Source organism: Eleutherodactylus coqui, chromosome 3 (assembly GCF_035609145.1).
Source record: "Eleutherodactylus coqui strain aEleCoq1 chromosome 3, aEleCoq1.hap1, whole genome shotgun sequence".
Lineage (NCBI taxonomy): Eukaryota > Metazoa > Chordata > Amphibia > Anura > Eleutherodactylidae > Eleutherodactylus > Eleutherodactylus coqui.
The window spans coordinates 44,021,757-44,046,153 of NC_089839.1; the positions used below are offsets into that span (position 1 = coordinate 44,021,757).

Consider the following 24,397-nt stretch of genomic DNA (forward strand, 5'->3'; position numbering starts at 1 on the left):
GCACAAATCAGGCCGCCCATAGGGAAGCATGGGCGTCCGCACATGAATTAAAGCATACAGATTTGTTGTGCGGACCTTTTGGATGCATGCTCCCTTTCAGTGCAGTTACCGTATGGACGGCTTCCATTGAAGTAAATGGAAGCTGTCCGATCCGCGGCCCGTCCGCAATTCAATTGCGGACGGGCCGTGAATTTCGCGGGGAAGCAGGAATAAAAAAAAAGAAAATAGAAGACCCAGACAGGCACGCAGAAGACCCAAATGGGTAAGCAGAGTCCTCAGCCGCGGGCTCCCCCATGCAAAATCCGCCCCACCCGTGGACAAGATCCCTTTCTCAGATTGATGCAGAAATAGTGTATTTGGAATGGATTTTGTAAATTAGATAACCTTTTATGTGCAATGCTACATAAGTTTTAAGGCTTTTGCATATATAGAAACAGTCAACTTGAAAGTATAGGGTCCATAAAACAAGATGGGTTGTTATCAAGTATAATAAGATGCCCGTGTTTCCAAGGGTGACGTATTTTGCAACATTAAAGTCAGGGCATTGTTAAAATGAAGCTGGGTAACTTATACAGTGCCTGGCAGTCGCTGGGATCTGAGGAAGTGCATTTGGTGGGCCGCCAACATTTCAGGACTAGTTTACATGGAGTGGCCTTTATGGTGCGCTACGTTTAGTGGCACTGAAGACTGACAGCTGTTTTATTATCAGGTGCTAAGCCATTAGAGCAGCTGCAAATTACACATTTCCTCTGTCTGCCGACAAGCAAACAAGTTGCACGGCCTCGTAAAAATGATATACTCTCATAAAGGCTTCTGGCCGTCTCCGTCTTCCACACAGCCGTAGATTCTGTTGTACGCTTCAGTCTTGCATTAGTTTTGCTTCCATTTCGGTGGAATGCTGTTATTTCAGGTAATGCTATTTCTTATGGTCACAAATAATTTTCCCTAAAATGTTTCCTAATAATTTTTCTTGGAGCATAAAACAAAGAAAAGAACAAAATCATGGGCACTTAAGAATGCACTTGGCAAGACTACATGCAGGGCAGTGCCAAAAACACACTTTGTGAGGGCTAGCACTCCACAACAACTACAAGTCACTCTGCTCCGGTCCTATTTGGCCCAAATACAGGGTGAGGGAAAAGTCTGGCTACACCAGTTTACCTGGTGTAATATTAATAAAATTGACTTCCAGTGTTTGCAAGTCTTAATTGGGAGGGAGGCTGCATTTTTAGGTGGAGAAGATGTTTTTTGGAGCCATTTTGTTCTCCACCAAGTTGAACTGGGCTTTGGTTATTACACGAGTAAACAGGTGTATCCAAACTTTTTGAAAAGGAAAACAAGAAAAAGTGGAGAGCAGATCGGACTTCCCAGTAACAGGATGCAGAATATTGGCATGAGCTACTTCAATATTACTCACGTAGAAGAGCGAATACTTACCTTATCCCAGGTGCACAATCTCCAATGCCAGCATTTCTTACTCCCGCGGTCTCAGGCTTTTTTTTCATACATTCGGCATCGACCATCTCCTCAGGTTGTATTTCAGGCACATTAAGACAGATTTACTCTTCCTGCTGCACCAGCATTCCATTATTAGTTGGCTCAGAATTGGGGCGCCCATAAATGGGCCTTTACTGAAAACTGCTGAAATGGAGACCACTAGTTCTCTGTTTTGCAAGTTTCCGTTCATTTCCAGCATTTTGTGTGGAAGAGAATAACGTGGTGGGGTGTCCTATTCTTTCAGGCCTAAAAATACCAGAAATGTACAGAAACCTGCTGAAACGGAGAACTAATGGTCTCCATTTCAGCAGTTTTCATTAATAGCCAAGATAGGTTGTGTCCAGGTCCTGTTCAGGGGTGCCGTTTTTGTGATTTTAAACAGAAATGCTGATGGCATTTCTGCAAGGGGCCAATAATGAGGTGTGAACAGGCCATTACATTGCAGTTTTGATGCAGTATTTTCCAACTTTTTGGGATCAAGTCCCAATTTTGGCTAAAATAAAATTGCTTACAAATAAGGCACTAGGCTATACAGATGCTCCCCTACTTGCGACCAGGCTGCCTAGCAACCGCACAGTGTTCCGCGATCTGACCGGACAGGCTTCTATCAGGCTTGATAGAAGCCTGTCTGGTCCCTGCATAGCATGATGTAATGCCATAGCATTACATCATACTGTGCAGAACAGATTGTTCACATCTTGCGAAGTTTGTAAATCGAACGTTCGTAAGACGGGGACTATCTGTATAATAACTTCCATGATCCATCTTTTGGTAAGCGCTCATGCACACAGCAGTACTACTCCTCTGTACCACCCCCGTATAATACCGCTCTGTAGCACAGTGCCCACACAAGTGCATGAGCCCTATATTGGACCTCCTCCTGTATCCCAGTTTATACTGAGGACGTTTTTTCTCCGGATTTTGTGCTAATCTGCCAGAAAAAGATTGTGACATGTCCTACCAAATGCCATATGTATGGAGAATAGGTTTGTATGTACATATGCCCTCCCACCCCGCCCCAGAGGAGCATTGTATTGAATATGGGTGCTTGTTATGTCCGTCAGCCATTTCTGGCAGCACCTTCTCTTACCTTACTCCTCCTGCTCTGGTTGCGGTTGCTGGCATCCTCCAGCTCTTCTGTGTCTCAGACCTACACTGTCTTCCCTGCCAATAGGTTGCATGCATGTGTTCGGCCCACCTCTTAAAGGGCCAGCTTACGCACCTAGCTTTCCTGCCTCAGCCTATACAGACACTTCCTGGGTTTGTGGCGACCAAGCACAGACCCTAGAGGGGGAGATGAGCTGGTAGTCATGGTGGCTCTACTGCTCCTCTCCGAAGTTAAAACGCAGAGTGGCAAAATTTTGGCAGTTCTCACTGCAAACTGCCTGCAGGCCTGGGCAGGGTGAGATGTTCTTATTCATGATACCAGCTCACTTACGGGTAGGGACCCATTCCAAGCAAAACAATAAATACAAAAAATTGGAGAACTAAACAAAAATAGAGGTAGTAGTACTGGCCAGGAGCTTATAATGTGGTACCTCAGTGCTGATGGTGTAAATGGTGGGAATTCACTCCAGAAAGCAGACTTTTGCTGGTAAAACACCTTAACACTTTATTGTCAGGGAGAGCGTTCCTGACTTGGTAGCTATGATGAACTTGAATTACATTTACTGGAGGTGACACTGGAGAAAGAAAAAAACTTTTTTTAGATTGGAGAATTTAGGGTTGAATTTCCCCTTCTTGACCTCCTGACTTTACACTTCAGGTTTGCTTCTCTGGCCTTGACTATAAGGATTAAGTTTCTCCTTTTTGGCTTATTTTCTCAGTCTTCTTTCTGTTAGTTCTTCCTCCAGAAACTCCCCCTTTCTCTCTCTATCTCTCTCCTCTGCTGACTCTCTGTTTAACAAACATAACTTAGCTTTGGTACTCACACTTGATGTTCCAGCTTCCCACCACACTGGCTTTCTCTGATGGATTGGTAAATGTCGTCTCCTTGTTTCTCCCTGGTCTCTATCTCAGGCTCCCCTGGACTAGACTCCCTAACCCCAGCCACTCTCTACCTTTTATACCTTCCTACTTGACCAATCCTAGGCAAAGAGAAGCTAACTATCCAATCCCTGTACTAGCTAGGGGTAACTGGCAGGTATAAGAGCATGTTAGGGTGAATTTCCCTAAGTCATACGAGGTTTGCTTGCAAGAGCACTTAAAGTTATATACACACCATTTTAATCTTTGTAAGGATATACACTCTTGATTGCATAAACTGACTAGCGAATTGCTGTATTGCCCACTCTGGGTCACTACAGGTTATTTAAGGCACCCTTGTAAACGTGTTCCAGGGTTCTGCCTGCTACCCAGTTTCAACTCCAGCCTTAATACCCAGCTTTCACAAATTCTGCCTCTCCCAACCTCGGACTGTTTACTGGCCATGTCTTGTTTGATTGCAGCCTGCACTGACCTACAGCCTCATTTACCATATTGCACGATCTCTGCCTGTCCTGACTTCGGCCTGTTATACTGACTATGGCCTCACCTGTTCCTGTGGTACCACGCTCCAGTGCTAACTGCACCTTTTGGCTCATCCAGGTCAGCTGTCATGACACTGAGGCTACTCCTAGGTAGTGTTGAATGAACCAAATCAGTAGAAGCCTGTTTCAGGTCGAACTTAGCTGAAGGTTCAGTTTGGTACAAACCCGAACCAAGCTTTTAGCAACACTAGTCCTGAACATTAATGTATAGTGCTGAACCATGAAAACCCTGTATAACAATCTCAGAGTGATATATAGGGATTTATGACTCTAAGGCCTCATGTCCACGGGGAAAATCAGGCCCGCTACGGATTCTCCATGGAGAATCCGTAGCGGGTCCCTCCTGCACCGCGGACATGAGGGCTGAAAATAACAATTACTCACCTCTCCGCACGCTCCAGATCTTCCCTTCTTTGAGGCTTGATCTTCTCTCCGTCGCGGTCGTATCTTTTTTCTTCAGCCCGGCGGATGTGCACGGCACGTCGGTTGCGCGCCGCGCGCATGCGCCGTCCCGAAGGAAAAAGATCCGGCCGCGACGGAGAGAAGATCAAGCCGCAAAGAAGGGAAGATCCGGAGCGTCCAGAGCAGGTGAGTATATTCTGATTTTAGGTCTCCCGCAGATCCGGACGGCTTCCATAGTCTTCAATAGAAGCCTGCGGGAGCAGTCCGCGCGGGAGACCCACACCTAAATGGAGCATGGTCCATTTTTTTTCATGCTCAATATTTTTTTTAATTCACTTTTATTGACCATTCGCGGGTATTTATCTACCCGTGGGTGGTCAATGCATCCCTATGGGATGCGGATCCGCGTGCGGGTGATCCGCTACAGATTAAAAATAATCTTTTGCCCGTGGACATGAGGCCTTAGGCCTCTTTTAAAAAGTCGCTGTTTTCAGTCACCAATGTGCTATTTTTGCCGAGGCTCATCTGAATGAATACATTGGAAACCAATGCTTCAGATGGTCACGTTTTTTTTAACGCGGCCACAATAGCTGCATATATGCAGTTGTGTGAATAAGGCCTTAGGCTGCTTTCACATCTACAGCGGGGAATCCCCTGGCTGAACGGATCCATCTTATGACGGAACTGAACAGACCCCATTGACTATAATGGGGTCCCTTCAGTTTCTGCTCATCTGCACGCCATTTTATCGGAAGAAAAAGCGATGCATGCAGCGCTATTTCTTTGGGTATTTTGTGCTGAATCTGAACAAACGTTCCAGCGCAGATGTGAACCCGGCCTTAATCAGACCAAACCAAACTTTTTACAAAAGTTCCGCTAAACAGCCGAACTGAACTTTTCAAAACTTCTCTCATCACTACTCTTGGGTTAATGGCCTGAGGTTCCCTCTAGCAAAGACCAGATGCCTCAAAAAGGGGCTAAAGGGTGACAACAGGAAGACCCCTTAGGACTCCCCTCGGGGGGCGTAGACCAAAGCCAAATCAGTCAGTGAGGCAGTAGGACCACACCTGCTGCAGTACACACTATGTGGACACGCTATGCCCTCATTATCAGGTCCTTTTCCGCGCCACTGCTTCCATTTTATACAGATAACTCTAAAAATAACCCAAATCTTAAAACCTCATTTAACCTGCAAACAGAAACCCTGAACCAACGCCCCTTGAGTCACAGGAGAGCTAAGGACAGGTGCAGCAGCAATTTGGACAAAGGCTGTAACCTGTCAACTACAATTAATGCGATAGTACTAGTGCAAACACATCACCGCCTCGCACAACTATCCCTCTGCGGTATATAGCATTCAAGAGGCAAAACAAGTGCAGCATCAAATTATTACCCAGCGTTCTAAACATTACCTCCAGATGAGGGCTTCAGAGGTAATTTGTGAGTTAATTATTGTTGGGTGAGTTAATTACTAGTTAATTAACCTGTCGCTGACTCATAGGTGTTCTATCATATTCTTCTGTAGGATTGTTTGGCTTGTGAAGATCAACAATGAAACTTTGTACACCGTTTATTTTACATTATAATAGCACCAAATAGTGAAAACATTAATTATAACACGGCGCGTTATAAGGTGGCGGGGAAAGTGAAGAATGGAAACGACTCAGATTTAATCATAGTTTGTCTTTATTGGCAGGGAAGGCCTGGTAAGGGGAATTGTGGGAAGTGTGCCCTGGGCTTCTATTGTTCTACGAGAAGGATGTTGGCAGCGGAAGTCTCCCACTTCCATTATAGCCTATGTAATGTATGCCCATGCAGCAGAGCTGAGGTTGTCATATGGTTCTGTCGTCACAGTGTGTTTGTTACCTGTTCTTTTTAGAGCTGCATTGGACCCTGAATATTTGGTTGTTATCCATAGGATTATTTTAGCATATGGTAGTGTACCTAGAATATAATGTTTTGCATAATTTATTAGTATATGCCAATATATTACATTTTGTAAAAATACATTCAATGACAAAGACGAAGTAATGCACCCGGATAGAAATGTCAGATTGCTGCATACATTGTTGTGTAGTTATGTCTAAGGCCGATATATACATGATTACAGTTGGGGTCTGATTAGACACGGGGTCTGAGGCCTAAAAGTGCTTCTCACGTTGCCCCATAAAAAGGCACTCAGAGGATTCTTCTGTGCAGAGATCGCTGACCACTAGACATTCCTCTACGGCAACATTTTCCGAGAGGGCCGCATCATTAGAGTGAGAGAAGCAGGATGGGCATTTCAATGAATTGCCTGCCACCTCGGCCGTTATGACCAAGCAGAGGTTTTGGGAGCAGTGGTTATGTGAGGGCATGCCTACACAGCTAATAGGGTCCAGACAGACCGCCAATAGAAAAGGTTGTTTAATCTGCCGACAAACACAAGCAGATCCAACATTTTCGTTATCCACCACCCAGACACCGGTGGCACCTTAATTACAGACTTCTGTCTCTGCCCAGACCATTTCCAAGGCAGAAAGAAATTTGGTGTCATGGCGCCCATTACATATCCTACCATTAACACCCTAAAACCATCACCTTCATTTGCAGTGGTATTGTGAACAAGACACCTGGAGGGCTACGGACTGGAACCGCATTGTCTTCAGCGACAATTCCAGGTTTTATTTGGGAGCTGACAAAGGTATGGAGGCCCCATGGTGAGCACCTCAATCGATAGTCGTTCCCCCCCTAGTAGTGGTACGAGGGACAATGACAGCTCAGCGATATGTTCAGGACATCCTGCAGCCACATGTGTTCCTCCAATGCCGGCCTCCAAGAGGCCACAGGAATGCCTCCACCAGGTTGCCACACTTCCTTGGCCTGCCCAGTCAGCATATTTATTGCCAATCCAGTATTTATGGGACCAGTTGAGATGTCAGCTTCAGCAGCCTACGAGTGTGCAGCATCTAGAGGCCCAGTTGCAACATGTTTGGGGAAATGTGCCGCAGGATAACATACGGAGCCCATATGACTCCATGCCTGTCCGTATCTCATCTAAGTGTATGGAGGCCAGAGGCAGCACAACAGGGAACAGGAGCCTACCTTGATTTGTACAGTTTTCCCAATAAACTTACTTTTTTGCTTTAATATTGTAATCACTTACATATATCATCATTACATACATGCATATAAAGTTTCAACCGATTTCAACAATTCCTTCTTGGTGCATTTTTTTGGTCAATGAGTGTATCTTATGGGAAAGACGCGTCACCACTCACCTTTCCCAGAATGTAGAATATCTGTAAATATTCAGAAATCTACTGTCTCATCAAAAAATGTGTCTAGTGTAAAACATTAGGGGAGGAAGAGAGGAGGAGGGGGGATGCAGCTGCAGCTTATCAATATTTTAGTGAAGCAGCAGGAAGGGAGAGGCACGAGAGAACAGCATGGCGGAGACTGTTAGGTTCAGACCAAACAGTACTGTTCTTATATCAGTCCTGGAAAAGCCCACCTACTCAGCAAGCATGGAAAGGAACTTGAAACTAGTAGAAAGGACAAAAATCTGGGACCAAAACTGGGATTTCCAGGAAAGTCCTACTGACATGTTATAAAACCCTCATTTGTGAAACTATTTTTTAGGTGATAGCACATACTGATTTCAAAATGGCTGGTCGAGCCTTAGACAAGGAAAGGACCTACCTAGTACACATTTACTGCTACTCATTAAGAAAATGAGAATGTCCTTTTACAGCAAACAGTAAGACCAAGTACTATCTTACTAGATCATAAGTCATTGGGAAACATAAATATAGTACAAAGCCAGAAAATGGGCGCAATATACAGCACTGGGTCACCGAGGTTTTTATATAATGCCTAGTAACGAATCACCATGGAGTGCGCACAATCCAATATACACTAAATGGCCAATTTATTGGAGGCAAACATCTAGTAGCATGTTGGACCTCATTTGACCTTCAGAACTGCAGAAATTCATCATGGCGTCCTTTCACAGGTATTAGAAGACAATGAGTGCCAAGAAAACATTCCCACACCATTACTCCATCTCCACCAGCCAAAACTATTGAATCTGACAGGAAGGGTTCATCGATTCATGCTGCTTGTGCCAAATTCTGAACCTCCAATCAGCTTGGTGCAATAGAAATCTGGAATAATCTGACCAGGCAATGTTTTTCACTCTCAGTGATACAATTTTGTGCTCTATTGCCCATTGGCGTCTCACCTTTCCATTTCTCTTAGACAAGAATGGAGCTGGAACTGGCCGTCGGCTATTATAGCCCATCTGTACTAAGGAACGAATTATGCATTTGGAAACATTAGTTGGATCACCAGCATTGTAATCAGCAGCAGTTTCCTTCACTGTGCACCAGCTGTTCTTCAGAACAATTCTTGACATCCTGCTCTAAACCCTTTGTCGACAAGTTGTTTCTTTCTGCAGGATCCTATTTTGCTTGATGCTTTCCCGATCACACCATTCTTGGTATACTCTCTACACCGCTGCACAACAAAAATCCACAAGATTGGCAGTGAAATCCTGGCGCGGCTATTCTAGTACTGATGAACAGGCCTTGTTCGAAATCACTAAGATCTAGAGTTGCCACCCGGCTGGTAGATCATAGGCCCAGCCAGTAGTTAAATCCAAAGTATTTGGATTGAGGGGAATCAAGGATCAGAGTCTCTGATTATATTAGTAGCGGCTGGACCGGAGCTAGAGAGGGAGTTAAACTACTTCACAGTGTGGTTGCTGCTCGGCCAGAGGTACAGGGGTGAGGGAGGGAACAAAGAGGCAGCACTGTTATTAATGGGGCCACTGCAGGGGTCACTATTACTACTGGGGCCACTAAGATGGACACTTACTATTGGGAACACTAAGAATGTTACTATTACTACTGGGGGCACTATTATTACTGGAGCTACTAAGGGGGGCACTCTTACTACTGATGCCACCAAGGGGGGCACTTAATACAAGAGCCGCAAAAGGAAGCACTATTACTACAGAGGCCACTAAAGAGGCACTATTACTACTGCGTCCACTATTACTACTGGGGGCACTAGAGGTAAAATAATATGTTGTGATAAGCCTTTTACTTGTCTTTTTTGGTAACAACCCTACTCAGATCATTGGATTTCCTCTTCTATAATGGGGTTCCCTCTGAAACTGATCGGGAATAAAACCTGTCACTTGATTTTATGCTGTACTCTGGGATCACGGGTCCAATTTCGATACAAGGGAGCTCCAATCGTGAGAGGGCCAGAGTCTCTAATATAGTGGCCATTCGTGGATATCCGTGTTCCAGGGAGTTTTTGGTGTGTTGATGGGTTGCTCCAAATGTGAGATATAACATTTATTATACTAGCATTCTAATAAGTCATTAGGGAATCCTCCAGAATTAGAGTCCTTTTACACGGGACAGTTGTTAGGCACTTGAGAGCCCGGCAGTCATCGTAGCGATTATTGCTCTTGTACTTTCACACAAGAGTGTTGATCACTCAGTGAATGGAAGTGGAGCGGGCCGGAGATCGCTGCTGGACGCCCGCCTCCATTCACAATAAACAGGCAGTCGGAAAAAAAATGACTGCCTGTTTACACGGGCCGATCGTCATTTGATTTGTATGCATGCAGAAACTAAATGACGAATCATAAGGAAACAAAGTATTATTCGCCATTCAGTCGCTGGCAATGTTAAACGATTATGGTTCAGATTATTGCCATTCAGTGATAGCACTATGGAGAGATGGCCCAGGGTCGTCCGAATGGTGGTCATCACCGATATGAAGAGTGAGGCAGTGATTGTTCTGCTTACAAGCTGGCATGGAATGAGCCAGTGATTTCACTCTGGCCAAGCGATAATAAGTTCTTCCTCATTAGCAGATGAGTATTCAGGCAGCGCAGAGGCAAACATGTTAATCCCTCAGCTGTCTGAAAACTTAGCAACAACCAGCAGCAATGTGTACAAGAGAATGACTAGCATGTGCTCTGAGCAAACAGCGGAAAAGAAAGGTTTATGTCAAGTCATAAAAAAAAAGCAAGATCGTAATAAAATATCAGGCGTATAATAATAGAATAGGTTTTTTTCTCTAAAGGAAACAAAGTGAAGACTAGGACTACTATCAATTGTAGCCCAACTGGGCTGCTTAATGATGGTGGTTGTGCATCAAGGCATCACACTGTTGCGGGTGGGTGGTCTCGCGACACAGATTGAGGATACAATGCAGCAGATGGGGTAACCAAAATATACAATAATTCTTCAAGAACAAAGGAATAAAAAAGTGAACAAAGTTATGGTGGCAATTAGGCGGTTTACCTTAAAATGATTATCGCTAACCATCGCTAGCTAAATCCTAGCATTAATACTACTATGTACTTAATACAAAATAATCCCAATGCTGGGAAAACAGAATCAATAATAATTGTGTAAATAGATCAGTCACGTGGAACAGAAATATAAATCACGTAAAGTAATACAGTTCGCCTATAAGAGATTAACACTTCACATTTAGTGATCAATAGCATACTCGGTCTCTTAAGAAAGCTAGTTCCCCATATACCCATGTGATGTCCCCTTAAATAATGCAGTTGTTAAACTGGGTTCGAGCACCTGGAACTTGGACAGAGTCTAGTGTAACGCTAACCACACCTCTAATAGCGAGACTGCTAATTAACGGACTGAGTCCCTTTTTGGTGTGCACACCTATCTATTCGAGGCTGGCCTCACTTACAACTGTATTGCGTAGGAATCGACACAGCTACCTCAAGTCAAATGCCCCCACCAATTTAGGTGTACGAGAATCAAACCCTTGCTGCCTAATTCCTGCTTAGATTACAGCTGATCTGTGATGGGCTGTGCCATAATTTCCTGGTTCTCTACTGGTCCAGGGGTGACGTCAGCGAGTCACTTTGGACCATGCAAGGCATCAGGTGGTGCATGCACTGTGTCATACAGTGCAGAACACTGAGGGAGTAATTTCTCCCTCTAGCGCCAGTGCTGACAGTCTGGCTAGGTTGTGTGTTAACCCAGTCGGCCTATCAATTGTAGTCACTACATATATAAATACTATGGGTGCCGTTAAACAGTTCATATTCTGGCTACATGCTGTGTCGGAGTATCTAGTACTTAATACTCAGTGGTTCCTGTATTTAGAGTTTACGGTTTCAGGTTATTACTCCATCTTAGTTAGGTTTAGTGTTCAGTGTAGTTGTCATCAGTTAGTCTCAGATCATTGTCCGGTCTCTCTCCTGTAGTGAGGTTGTCCTTTTCAGATCGGGTGCTCTGCTTGAGGGATCAGTCCTGTTTAGTCAGTTCTGGAGCATTGAATTGTTTAGTTCCCCATACTTAGCCAAACCTTAACCTGGTATCCTTTGTAAAGTCCCATATGATCGGTTACTAGTTCGATGCCGTTCATTTCTCTGTTTGCTTGTCACCTCAGGTTGTGCAAACTACTTGAACAAGACATGACATGATCACTGGTGGTCTCAAGAGTTCGACATCCTTTAACCTCTTCAGTGGCAGGTTTATTATTACCATGTCTTGCCTCACAGGGCAGTTTTTTTTTTAATGAGTCAACAATGCAATAAGATTTGCACATTTCAGCACTAGAGCTGTCCACGGAAATCTTCAGGGGGTTAACTACATGGTCAATGCAGCAAACCCCGAAGATTTTCCAGGCGTGCCACTAAAGGGCCTAAAGTGATTCTGTCACCAGGTTCATGAAGCTTAACTCGGAGCTGAGCTCTGAGTCAAGGAGGCCATGATGACCCCTCCCCACCCGCATCACGCAGAGTGACAGCTCTTTACCTACACACAAAAGAGGAGAGGACTGTCAGTCCTTGCGGGCAAGAAAAAGCTGGCTTGGCCTGCCTCTGTGACTCAGACCTCAGTCAGACTTCATGAACCAGGTGACAGAATCCCTTTAATCAGTTTCTAATGATCAGACCATTGTAACAAAAAGAGATGGTTGAAAACTTTTTAAAAAACCTTTAAGAACCTTGGTTACAACAGCTGGGAAAAAATCCACTCATATTAAAAAGTCAGTGAATACTCTTTATAATTACATTTTTGTCATGAACAACTAGGACAGACAAAAATACTCCACCTAATTTTTTATTGTACGTTCAATAGACAAAGAGAGAAGACGTAACAAACTGCACTTCATATAACCCAGTAACCACATTTGTTTTATCACGTTATCAAGACAAGGGGAAAGTTGCTATTTTTATTTTACCTCTGATCATCTCCACCGGTGTCAGCGAAGGAGCCGGATTTCTCAAAGGGAATTTATTTCCAGCACGCGGCTTCATTGCCCTCAGTATTAGCTGTTATTACATAGTAGTACATTGAGGGAGAACAAGAGACAGAGCCAAATATAGTCTTCTTTCTTTGGTGACTCACTCTCCCGTGTATCATTAGTTACTTAAAGTAAAGCTGCAGTTCCACTTTTCATGTGTCACTTTAAGCATGGGGAGAGCGTCAAGAAAATGTTAACAGTAATGGTGAATGACTCCAGTGTTCGCTCCAGTACAGGGGGCGTACAGATGTTTTTGGAAAAGTCGTACTACTAGCAGCTATTTTTATAGTGTACGTAAAGTGAACAAAACAGAGATTATGCAATTTAAAGGACCGCACACCTAAGCTCTACCTTTTCTACAAGGAATGTGCTGTTAGATACCAGCTATCATTCTCTGTTATCAGCCATTACCCGGGTTGGGCAGCGGTTGACTATAGTTTTGTATAATGAGTTTACTTTCTATTTAGCTTCTTGGCTCCAGCAGAGGAAATGATTCAGAACATGTACACGTCCACTATTCATTGTAAACTTTGTTGTTATCCTTTTGCACACAGGACATGCCATTGATAAGGTGTAATACCGGACTGGCTAGATTAAAGGGGTTGTACCAGAAATCATTTTCACCACCTATCCAAAGTCTGATCGCTAAGGGTCTAAAAGTACGAGGGGAGGTATGGTTTATTGGTTTTTAAGGATAGTATAATGTTGTTTTATTTGAAATGGGGCTGTTTCTTAAAGAAGGAACAGAGGAACAGGGCTGAGTGGGAAGAAGACGTAGATGAGAGAGGTGCTTGGAGCGGGACAGAGGTTGAAGCAGGCGTCTCTCCTGATGTGCTGCAATGTCGCAGATACAGTCTTAGGCCTTCTGCCCATGGCCGTGTCAGACTCCGCCAGGGGAATATCGCAGCTGAGTCCAAAAATGCGCCTGACAAAGACCCCATACTCACCTCTCTGGATCTGGCGCACAGTGCAGCATATGACGCACCGGCGGTGATGCGTAATCACGTGATACTTCTCCTGTGCTCACAGCGGAAGTATCGCGTGATGGACGGTTTTCATTGACTAGAATGGAAGCCGGACGGTTTTCCGCGGCAAATAGAACATGCCGCGATTTCATTCATGCTGCAGAATTCCACGGTAGAATTCCGCAGTGTGACCATTGCAAGGCAAAAAGCTATTAGGTTCAATAGAACCTAATAGCTACGGAATAATGCTGCGGATTTCTGGCATTAAGCCCTAAGAATGGTTTCCTCAAGGAGAAAGAAGTTTGCATTGTATGTACAGAGAGCAGCTGAGCTGTGGGCAGAGGAAGAAGGGAGTCTCTGCCGATTTGTGCTACAGGGCTGAAGCAATTGTTCTACCTGGAGTTTTCCTCTGATGAATAAAGAAAGGAGAGCTGAATAGTGAAGTCAGTGCCAAGTGGTTCCTCCATTCTCCCCCCCCCCCCTTCAACCATGCTGAATCCATGCCAGTGGGCCTAGAAGACAGTCATTCTCAGTCATCCGAGCATGAAGTTGATACGGGTATCCTGCATTAATGGGCCTAAATACTGCTTAGTGAGCCAATTACCATTTATTGCTGATCCCGGTCAACCGGGCTAAGACTCTAATGAACAACTGTTCAGACAGGCTCTTGAACTTTAATGACAGACTGAGGCACCCTGGATTAAAGGGTCACAAGTTACTATTTTTCAGTTTTACAGTAATGAAGCATTATTTGTTCAGCAGTGGTGACTTCTGCACCCTATGTCCGACAGGCTGACATCAACCTGGAGAACTGGGAAAGCCTCGAACCCACTGCCTGCGGTCCCTTACATCACCACTAAGACCCCCACTAATCCTGAGGATGGGGGACCCATGAACCCCTCTTCTTGTCACTGTGGGGTCACTTCCCCCACCCATAAACTGCATGGAGCGATGGCCATACATGCACAGCAGCCATCCCATTCATTTTTATGGGGCTGATGGAAAGAGCCAAGCTCTTGTATTCAGCCATCTCCGCCAGTCCCATTGAAAATGACTGCAGCCACACGGCACATGTGCGACAGGTGCTCCACTAAATCTCCTCCTCACTGCGTCAGGTGTAGCAAGTCCACAGTGAGGAGGATGAGGGAAACGGAACTCCCATTCTTGGGATGTTACGGGTTCCAGCAGTGGGATGCCCACTGATCAGACTGGTAGCACCTATTTTATGGATAGGTGATAAATGTTAAGGCTGGTACGGCTCCTTTGATAGCATAACATTACATTTCGTATTGACATACATGGCCTCATTTATAAAAACTGTCTAAAAGAAAAACTGGCTTTGTGGCTCAAAGCAGCCGAACACAGCGCAACTTTAATTTTACCAGAGCAGTTTTAGAAGTGAGTCCTGCCTAAAAAGCAAGTGGTTTTGGATCAGTGAATGGAAAGGGGTGCTATGGAAGTAACTGAACCACCAGCCCGAGGGATGACTGACTACAAAGTGGTGTAAAGTTATACTGTAGGACAATGAGGAGGAAACCGTGTGATGCAGGTTACCAAGCATATCCATCTAGAAAGAAGCAGATTTTGGCTCCACAAATGAAGGCTACATTCCTTACTTGGGCCGAGCGGTTTAAGAATTGGATTTCCAATGATTTGGAAAGAGTATACTTCTTTAATGAATTACTGATTGAAACTATGGATGATCGTTGCTTGTATGTAAGAAGGAAGCTGGGAGCAGAATTCTTAGAGGGCTGTGTTGTCCAAAAGTTAAACAACCAGACAAACCGATGGGCTAGGGTGTCATCGAGATAAAGGGGCCAAGTTGTCGGCATGTCGTAAGGAGTAAGAGGAATGATGGTTCAGTTTCAATATCAGAATGTAATTAAGAATCGTTTGTTTAACCTGCTCAGTGAGTGGTTTATGTACAGGAACTGCATATTTATGCAGGATGGAGGTCCTTGCCTTTCCGGCAAAAAGTGTGATGCATATGATTAGTAGATCCAGACTCCAGGGCCAGGCAATAGCCATATAAGAACCCAATAGAGAAAATTAGCTGCAGCCTTAAAAACAAAATGAAAGCAAAAAAGCCTGTAGCCAAATAGGTTAAACTACTTAACAGACTATTGGAAATCTTGTTTTGTGTCATCTAGATCCTAGTGGGAAGTGATTGACTCCAAAGTTACCTCCAAATAAGATTGACTTTGGCTGGACCTTTGGGGCACATTATTATGTAGAATTCATGGCCTAAATTAAAGGGGTCTGTCACCATGACAGATTTTAATATGTAAGTCAATATATGGGTGATGTTTACCTGCTATGTATTTTTCTCTGCTGCTCAGCAGTGAGAGCTGTGATCTGTGACTACAGTTTATCTATGGTGCGTCAGGGAGTCTGCAGTAGTCTACGACATGCCCCCTGTCTAATTATTGCTTTAGGCTACTACTCCGTTCCTCCCCCTCTGGTTCTGCCTCATCTGACTGGTTGCTCTTTTTAACGTTTTAAGGAAATCAGGGTATGGAGAGCTGATTTTTATTACTACACGGGCACAATAATTCTAAATTCATTATAAGAAGTAATTCTAAGTATCACTAAATTACCAGTGAGAAAAAAAGATCAAATATACCAATTGCCACAAATATATTCAAGAAAATGAGCCTCAGTAAGGGGTATGCTGAAGAGTTGCTTTAAGAGGACCTGTCAATTATCCTGACCTGTCTGTTTACTAAATACTTGTATTCCCCATGAAAAAACGTTTCTACAGCGTCTTTTCTTAAAACTCTCTGCTGTGCTGTTCCCCTTTTCGTTCTCCTAGAAATATATGAAAAAATTGACCACTTGTGTACTGACTCAGAGTTAGCGGGGCGGCTCTATAATGCTAAATGTTTGTCCTGTGCAATTGTATTCTCAGTGGCTTCTATGTGTATGCATTTGATGTGTATTGCACCTTTGCAGCACTGAATGGGTTAATGTCTGGGTTATGTCTGAGAAATGTATCATGTTGTATGTCATGTGACCTTGTGATATATATGTGTTTGCACGGTAATTTTAAGTGGTTGCTCCCTGTGGTTTTTGGAGGAGAGTGAGACCGCACACAGACACTGTCACATCGGTCTGTGTGTGTAAGCATGGAAGAGGCCCAGCGATTCTCTGTTGTGCGACCCCGGATTACTCTGCCTGGGATGTACCAGTGCTACTACTAAGTGAGGAGAGGGATTGCACAGATAACTAACCTGTGGATTGCCCGGATCACCCAAGAAGTCCTCCCTGTCGCACCACCTTATAGAAGAGTAATTTGTGTCTGTACCCTAGTGTTTGTTCTGAAGTTAAAGTAAATGGACACTACCGACCATTCCTGGTTTTTCCATGAAAAGTTACCCTGTGTGCTTGGACTCTTTTATTACATCCAGTTTCCCTACAGAGGACAGAACGGTGGCGTCACAAGTTACAATAGAGACTCAAGGTAATTTTCAGTTGCCTTTCCCTGTGACCAACCCCATCAGTAACTTGGACGGGTCCCGAGCTACCTCCAGTGAAGAAGATGCTAGAGCCCTGTGACAAGGCCTTGATCTACCTCGCTGTCTCCTCGGCTGTGGGACCGCTCCTCAGAGGCTGCACTTGGTATTCTCTTTGTGAAGGAAGTGTGTCTTATAACGATGCCTGCTGGACACTAGATGGCAGAACTTGATTTCGCCTATAGAAGTCAGCTTTTCTGGGTATTAATGGTGTCTCCTAGTCCTCAAGTCCCCCAGGACTTAAAGTGGAGCTGTAACATCTAGACAGTTGCAAGAACAAATATATGAACCACATATCAACACAAATGTAAGACTTGGAACTCACTAATATATGACAGGATGGTGATGGTAATCAGGTGACTATGTCAGTCAAATTATAAAGCAGATAGTGACAGGAACACAAATACAACCTGAAAAAAAACCCTAGCTCTCCCTAAGTCTTTCCCTAATCTATCCCTGACATTGACCCTAACACCAGACACCACTGTCCCTGAGTGGCCCTCAGATATCCCTAATGAAACATTATTCCCCGAGAAACAAATGAGAGGGCACTTAGAATCTAGAGGCAAGGAAAACCAAAATGAATTAAGAGTAGTCAAGGCAGATATAACTGGGAATAGGCAAAGTAGAATGCAAGAAGCAAGGACTGGACATCAAACAACCACAGGAATTTAACTATATTGTCAGGAAAACAAGACTAGACTAGGAACAAAGAACTAGACATAAACAAGGAATACTGAATTTAAATGTACATGACTTATGCTATGACCAGCACCACACTGCAGAAGCCAAGAATATTTAAAGAAAAGCTAACCAGTTGGGAACTATTTCCCAAATGATGCTGGGCTGGTGCAGTGTTGTCAGCTGACCCCCTCTAATGGATCAGTTGTGAGCAGTTGCATAGCAACTTCCCCAACAACAGATAGTAGACCCGAGATGACAAAGCAGCAGGAAAATTTCTTCTGTGTATAACAGTGCCTATGCAGTCAGCACTGATAGAACAGCGTAGGGGCATGCTTTTGTCACTTAGTGGAGTATAGTGATGCAGGATTCCGGATACAAGGCAGCAGATGGAGTAAGCAAAATATACAATATTTTTTTTAGTAACACATGAATAAAGATGAACGATTGAATGATAATGGGTATGTAATCAAACTTAGACTTTCAAATACCTATGTACTATCTACTCTTAACTAAACCTTTTTGAATAATCCATAGTAACAGCAATACTCTACAAACAATATCAATAATAGTTCCCTGATAATGAAACTTTTCCTCATAAATACTGCTCAAAAATACAATGCACAGTTCCCCTTTTAGAGGTTTACACTACTTCACCCCTATAACCATTTTCTGTTTCTCTTGCAAACTATTTCTGTCTTCAAGAATTTGCACAATGCTGAATATCTCTCTCAGTTTCATCTTTTTGTTAAAATCTACATATGTGACAGCAGGCCTGCTGAATATTCAGTCCCTGTCCCTATTGGTGTGCACACGTAGCAGTTTTTACTGAGGTCAGCCTCCCTTACAACTTAATGTGCGGGGTCGTAGCTACTACCAACCCTGCCATGTTGCCGGGGGGGGGGGGGGGTCAGAAATGCTTCTTCCCCATTCCTTTTGGTGGTCCCAGTCTGGTCTCCTGCACTCCAGGGTTAAAGGGGTTGTCTCACGGCAAACATCAAACTTTTACATTACCCCATTACCCCTGTCACCCCCCTGGCATAAAATAGCAATTTAAAGCGGTTTTTAAGCCGCTTGCTACTCACCGATCCGACAAAATATGAACTTTAAAAAATCTTCTGCCTAAGATGGCTGCCGGTCCTTTCCCAGGGATGCACTGCTGTTTTCTCCCATGGTGCACCGCGGGTCTTCTCCCATGGTGCACCATGGGCTCTGTGCGTTCCATTGCCGATTCCAGCCTCCTGATTGGCTGGAATCGGCACACGTGACGGGGGCGGAGCTACGCGATGACGCGTAGAAGGGGGCAGAGCCAGAACGCCGCTCGTGCCGGACCGAAGAGAAGCCAGAAGACCCTTCTGCGCAAGCTCGTCTAAAAACGCCAGAAGACAGCAGAATTAGACAGATCCATGGAGACGGGGACGCTAGCAACGGAGCAGGTAAGTGAATAACTTCTGTATGGCTCATATTTAATGCACGATGTATATTACAAAGTGCATTAATATGGCCATACAGAAGTGTATAACCCCACTTGCTGCCGCGAGACAACCCCTTTAAGTAATCCTGATCCTGTGTGTTTGCAGCCAGCAGCCACTGGTCCTATAGTTTGGCATCTTCTCCCTTTGCAGTCCATCAGACAGCAACTTTTCTACCTCACTGTTGTTTCTGCACTCTCCTATTGTAGAGCAAAAATGATCCCTTTTAAGTGAAAACCTCATCCAATCAATAAGCATCTATTGAGCATGCTCAGTTCTGTTAAGGCCTATTTACACAGGCAGATGATCGCTCAAAGATCGCTCAAAGGACAGTTTGAGTGACAGCTTTGAGCGATCATTTTGCATAAAAATTAATTGATATTTAAGTAGCTACTCAGCAAATGAAGCCTTCTCTGAACGCAGCTAGTAGCTGGAGGCTATTATCTGCGCTCAGATCCTTTGTTCTTCACAGGGAAAACAATGCTATCAGCACTGCCTGTGGAGAACTACTGATAGAAATGAGTGACGATTTTTATGTTGGACTGAATTTAACGATCAGCCGAAAAGCAGATGATGGGCGCACATTTCCACGCACCAATGATCGCCGATTAGCGATCATCGGGTGGTGTAAATGGGCCTCTACCCCAAAATTTGGTGCATGTAAATAATTTTGGCACAATTTTTGACGCCTTTTACAGTTTATCTCCATAGCAACCGTTTAACCCTTTACGGAAGTCCCTTGTACTCTGCTATACGGATTGGTAATGACATTTGTCAATTTATTTCAAGGAGGAATAACAGAGGAACGGCAGAGTGTAGAATTCTAACAAAAGAGGGTGCAGAATTGATATTTCATGAGGAATTCGGGTCTTTCCTATAACATGAGAGCCGGCAGGTCCTCTTTCAATATGTGTAATAAGTATGTCATAAATATACATGTAATGCTTCGTAGTTCTAAGAGCTGAACTGAAGATATTGCTGAACCACAAGCTCTTACGCACAGTGGAAATCTGAATTATATAACACAATGGGATGGCTTCTGTTTAGGTGTTTCAGAATAAGAGTACATAAGGCGAGGACCATCGCCGCAGAGCCTGGAGCAAAACATTAAAAGCCAGAGAGGAAACAATGAGTTCTATCATGGGAACTAATGAAACTCATCTCTAGTCACTTAATTTAGCCTGGATAGAGCCACATGTTCTGCAGATCTCTGTGCTTTCTCAAGCGTTTGTGCTGCTGTTCGGATCACTTAACTCAAATTTTCTTCTTCTTCTTATTTTTAGAAAACTCCCGGCCCAGGAACGTATGATCCAACGCGACAGTTACCAAAACAGCCACCCACAGTTGCCAAAATGGGTCGCATGCACGGCCTTTTCTTCTGTAATTCATTTGACTTTTAAATTGTGAATCATGGAACATAATTAGAGATCTGCTTCCTTCTCCCAAGCGGATTCTGTATCTAAAAGGCTGAGGCTCTATGTATATACCCGTCTACAGCTGGCAGCAGCTAACGGCAAGTAGTTCCCACACAAAGGGCTTGTCCAGTTACTGGAAAACATTTCCCCGATAACTGCAGTTGCATTAAAAAAACAAAAACAGCTGTATTTACCTTCTCCTCTGCCACGGGGATCCAGCACTATAAGCCCGCCGGCCTCCCGATGTTTGTTGTGGAAGATGTCACAGGAAGTCACCAATCACAGGCTGCAGTGTTGTTGCCCGTTCTCCTGGCATCAGTACTCACACCCTGGAGACCAGGATGCCAGAAGTTTGGAATGGTGACCCTGCAGCCTCTGATGGGCTCTGTGATCAACATATTTGAAAACTAGTATCATATCTTCATTATCTTTGTTGCTGTTTTTACTCTAAATTAATTACGGGGAAACAGGCAGCAAGCAGGTTAGCTATCACTGACATACTTTAATATGGCTTTATTTAAATAAAATAAATCTTGGTATTTCTATAGCGCCAACTTATTCTGCAGCACTTTCAGGTAATTATTGTTTATTACCCCCAACCAAGCTGGGTTCTCATTTTACTGACCTCAAAAGGATGGAAGGCTGAGTCAACCTTGAGCTGGCTACCTAAACCATGCAGGGATTGAACTTGCAACCTTCAGGTTGTAGGTAAGAGCTTACACTCTGTGCCACACAAGGCTTTGTTTTTGTATTTTAATTATGACTTGAGGATATTTTACTAATCCTGCAGAGTAAGTCTTTAACCCCTTAAAGACCAGGGTGTTTTGGTCTTAAAGGACCAGACATTTTTTAGGGATTTTACCCATGTGGGGGTTTTACTGGCCTATTATTTTCCTTTAGCAACCAAAATTATTTTTGCTGTGTTTTTCTTTCCGTCACAGATAGGGCTATTTTTTTAATAGCTTTTTTTCACTGACTGTTTTTCCTTTTTTTAGTTTTATTAGGGGTAAAAAAAAAATTTTTTTTAATTTATAGTAGCTTATTTTTAAAATTAGTATATTTACACTAAAATAACATATAGGAATGGGTTCCTCATTTTGTTAAGGACATTTTGAAATATCATTTGTATAGTTTTGGATTGCAGGGCACATACGACGACAGTTTTGGTTGACGTCGGCGGTGGATCATTTTTTATGAATATATTTTTATTTTATTCTGTAGTTTTCCTTTTTTTTGTTTTCTAACAATTTTTTTTTTGATCTGTGTACCCTATGACCGGCCTGTTAATATTTTCCAACAGGACTCCCCTTCCACTTAGTCTACTGCTTTGCTGCTGTCTGCACAGATTCTCAATGGCGGTATCTCTTTCTCCTAGAGGCAACCATCCCTGTATCTGCAGTACACCAAGTGAGCCTCCTGCTTCAACCTCTGTCCTGCACCAAGCACCTCTCTCAACTGCTTCCTGTCTCTACTTCCTGCTCATCTCTGTTCCTCCATTTCCCCTTCCTCTTAAAGAGACAGCATTATTACAAAAATAACAACATTATACTATCATTAAGGGCAAAAACACATGGCTGTATGCACAACTATGCTTGCCGCTAAAGAGCATAGTTGCACATGAGCGAGTTTTTTTTTTCTTCTCGGACTTTTTAAACACTGCACTAAAGTGAGCAAGTTTGAAAAAACAGAGGGAAGATAGGTCCTGACCTATGTTTCCCGCACATAGTATTAACAACATGCAAAAAAGAGAGGACAAGTTCTATCTTTTCTCACCCAGACTATTAATGGGTGAGAATACCGCTAATGAAAGCGATACCATTGAAATCAATAGTTGCGTTTCATTCAGTTATGCAGCCGTTATTATCATGGCCGCATAATGGGACTAAAACATGCCCATGCGAGGAAGCCCTTAACAACAACAAACCAAACCCCCTCCACCTTAGGCTTTGTTACCATGAGCCAATATACGTTCCCGTCTATGTAAGCGCTGCGGAATATTTTGGCGCTATACAAATAAAGATTATTATTATTCCCATCTGATGCATTGGATTCCAATGCATCAGATCACATGGGTGTATTCCTGCGGCATAAAAGCGCCCAGCTAGCCAATATAGCACTGGGCGTTTTCACGCCGAGCAAGACAGATAGTCTTGAAACTATCTTTCTGGCCGGAATTTGTTGGCCGCTGCATGGGCTCCTATGGGAGCCAATGACAGCACACAGAGAAGGGAGGTGGGAGGGAGTTTAGCAGCGTGACTGCTAAACTCCCTCCCTTTTCTCTCTTCCTCTCTCCTCCACTCTAGCTGTTTGCAGTGGGAGGGGGCTGGACAGGGGCGGAGCCAAGTTGAGCCCCTCCCATTGCTGGCTGCAAAGAAGGGGCGGGAAGAGGGTGGGTGCTTAGCTCCGCCCCATCCTGACCACTTCCATTGCAAACAGCAGAGGGAAAGAGAGAGGAGGTGAGCCGGTGAGGGGGAGGGAAGGGGAGGTAACGACATTGCGGCCTTGGCGTATATGCGCCGGGCAGCAATGCCGTCTGAACAGGCGTACAAATGTTAGATTTGTGCGCCCCTCCACGTGTTTTTATGGCGCCGGCAGGCGCACGTAAAAACGCCTACGTTCGTGGGAATGAAGCCTTACACATACACAGCAGGTTGTTGATGGTTTCCAGTTAGAAATAGGAGATTGTTTTCTACACTATACCAGGTTGCTCTCATAATTCACAGCCTCACCTACATCCTTACTTACTGTTAAGTGAACCTTTAAACATGTTTTTTTTTTTTTTAATCTAAATTCGTAAAAACTGATAGGGTGTAACAGTAACTGTCTTCCCCGCGATCGGCGCTGTTTTTCGGATACTGAAGTTGAAAGCACCTTGTCTCTATCTTGCTGTAATCTTTCAATTAAATTAATGATTACTGTATCAATCTGTAGTCTGTTATTTTATATCCGTTTTTGATTAGTTGACGGAAAGAGCATCGTGGTCTACAGGTAGCGACCAGCTGAGGTGTAGAACCCAAACATCCCTTAATAGCTTCATAATTTCTCTCTGATTCCCTATGAAGGTTGATCTGCATTTACCTTGTATGTTGCAAAACAAGGTCTGCCTGGAGCTTCTGCCTAAAAATGGCCCCTCCGGCATCTAAGCACTTTTGTATGCGAGTATGCATATTGGCAAAGAAATCTACTAATGTGACATCGGTAATGCCAGCAACCTCCCACCATATCATGCCTTTGAGCTTGTCAGCCATAAACAATACTGAACACATTTCTCTAAATCCATTGGAAGGAACTCTTGGAATGCGGACACATGATGCGGGTGCAGTTTTGCTTTTAAGCAGCTCCTTGATACCCTGGTTCCCTGAAAATAAGACCTACCCCGAAAATAAGACCTAGCGTGATTTTTGAGGATCCAGAATGATTTTTCAGGCTTTTTGAGTATGCTTGAAATATAAGCCTTGCTCCAAAATTAAGCCCTAGTTACAGTTAATAACAAAAGGAAATTTAAATAGTGTCCAGGCAGCTGTACATGTAAAAAAGTGAAATCTTTTGGAGCAAAAATTAATATAAGACACTGTCTTATTTTCGGGGAAACAGGGTACGTAGAATAAGGAATGCTAATTTGTAGCAAAAGTCTTCTTA

At 43.8% G+C, this 24,397-nt stretch overlaps 1 protein-coding gene across 3 annotated transcripts in view; it reads left to right on the forward strand.

Annotated features, from left to right (window-relative positions):
- Positions 1 to 24,397, forward strand: part of STPG4 (sperm-tail PG-rich repeat containing 4) — a 142,236-nt gene that overhangs the window by 55,577 nt on the left and 62,262 nt on the right. The window contains exon 7 of one of the 3 annotated variants that reach the window (XM_066595536.1): positions 20,627 to 23,682. The exons of the other annotated variants lie outside the window; for them this stretch is intronic. Coding sequence (XP_066451633.1) covers positions 20,627 to 20,743 — 117 coding nt within the window. The 3' untranslated portion in view covers positions 20,744 to 23,682. Of the gene's footprint in view, positions 1 to 20,626; positions 23,683 to 24,397 lie in introns of those variants that run through there. 3 annotated transcript variants of the gene reach the window in all.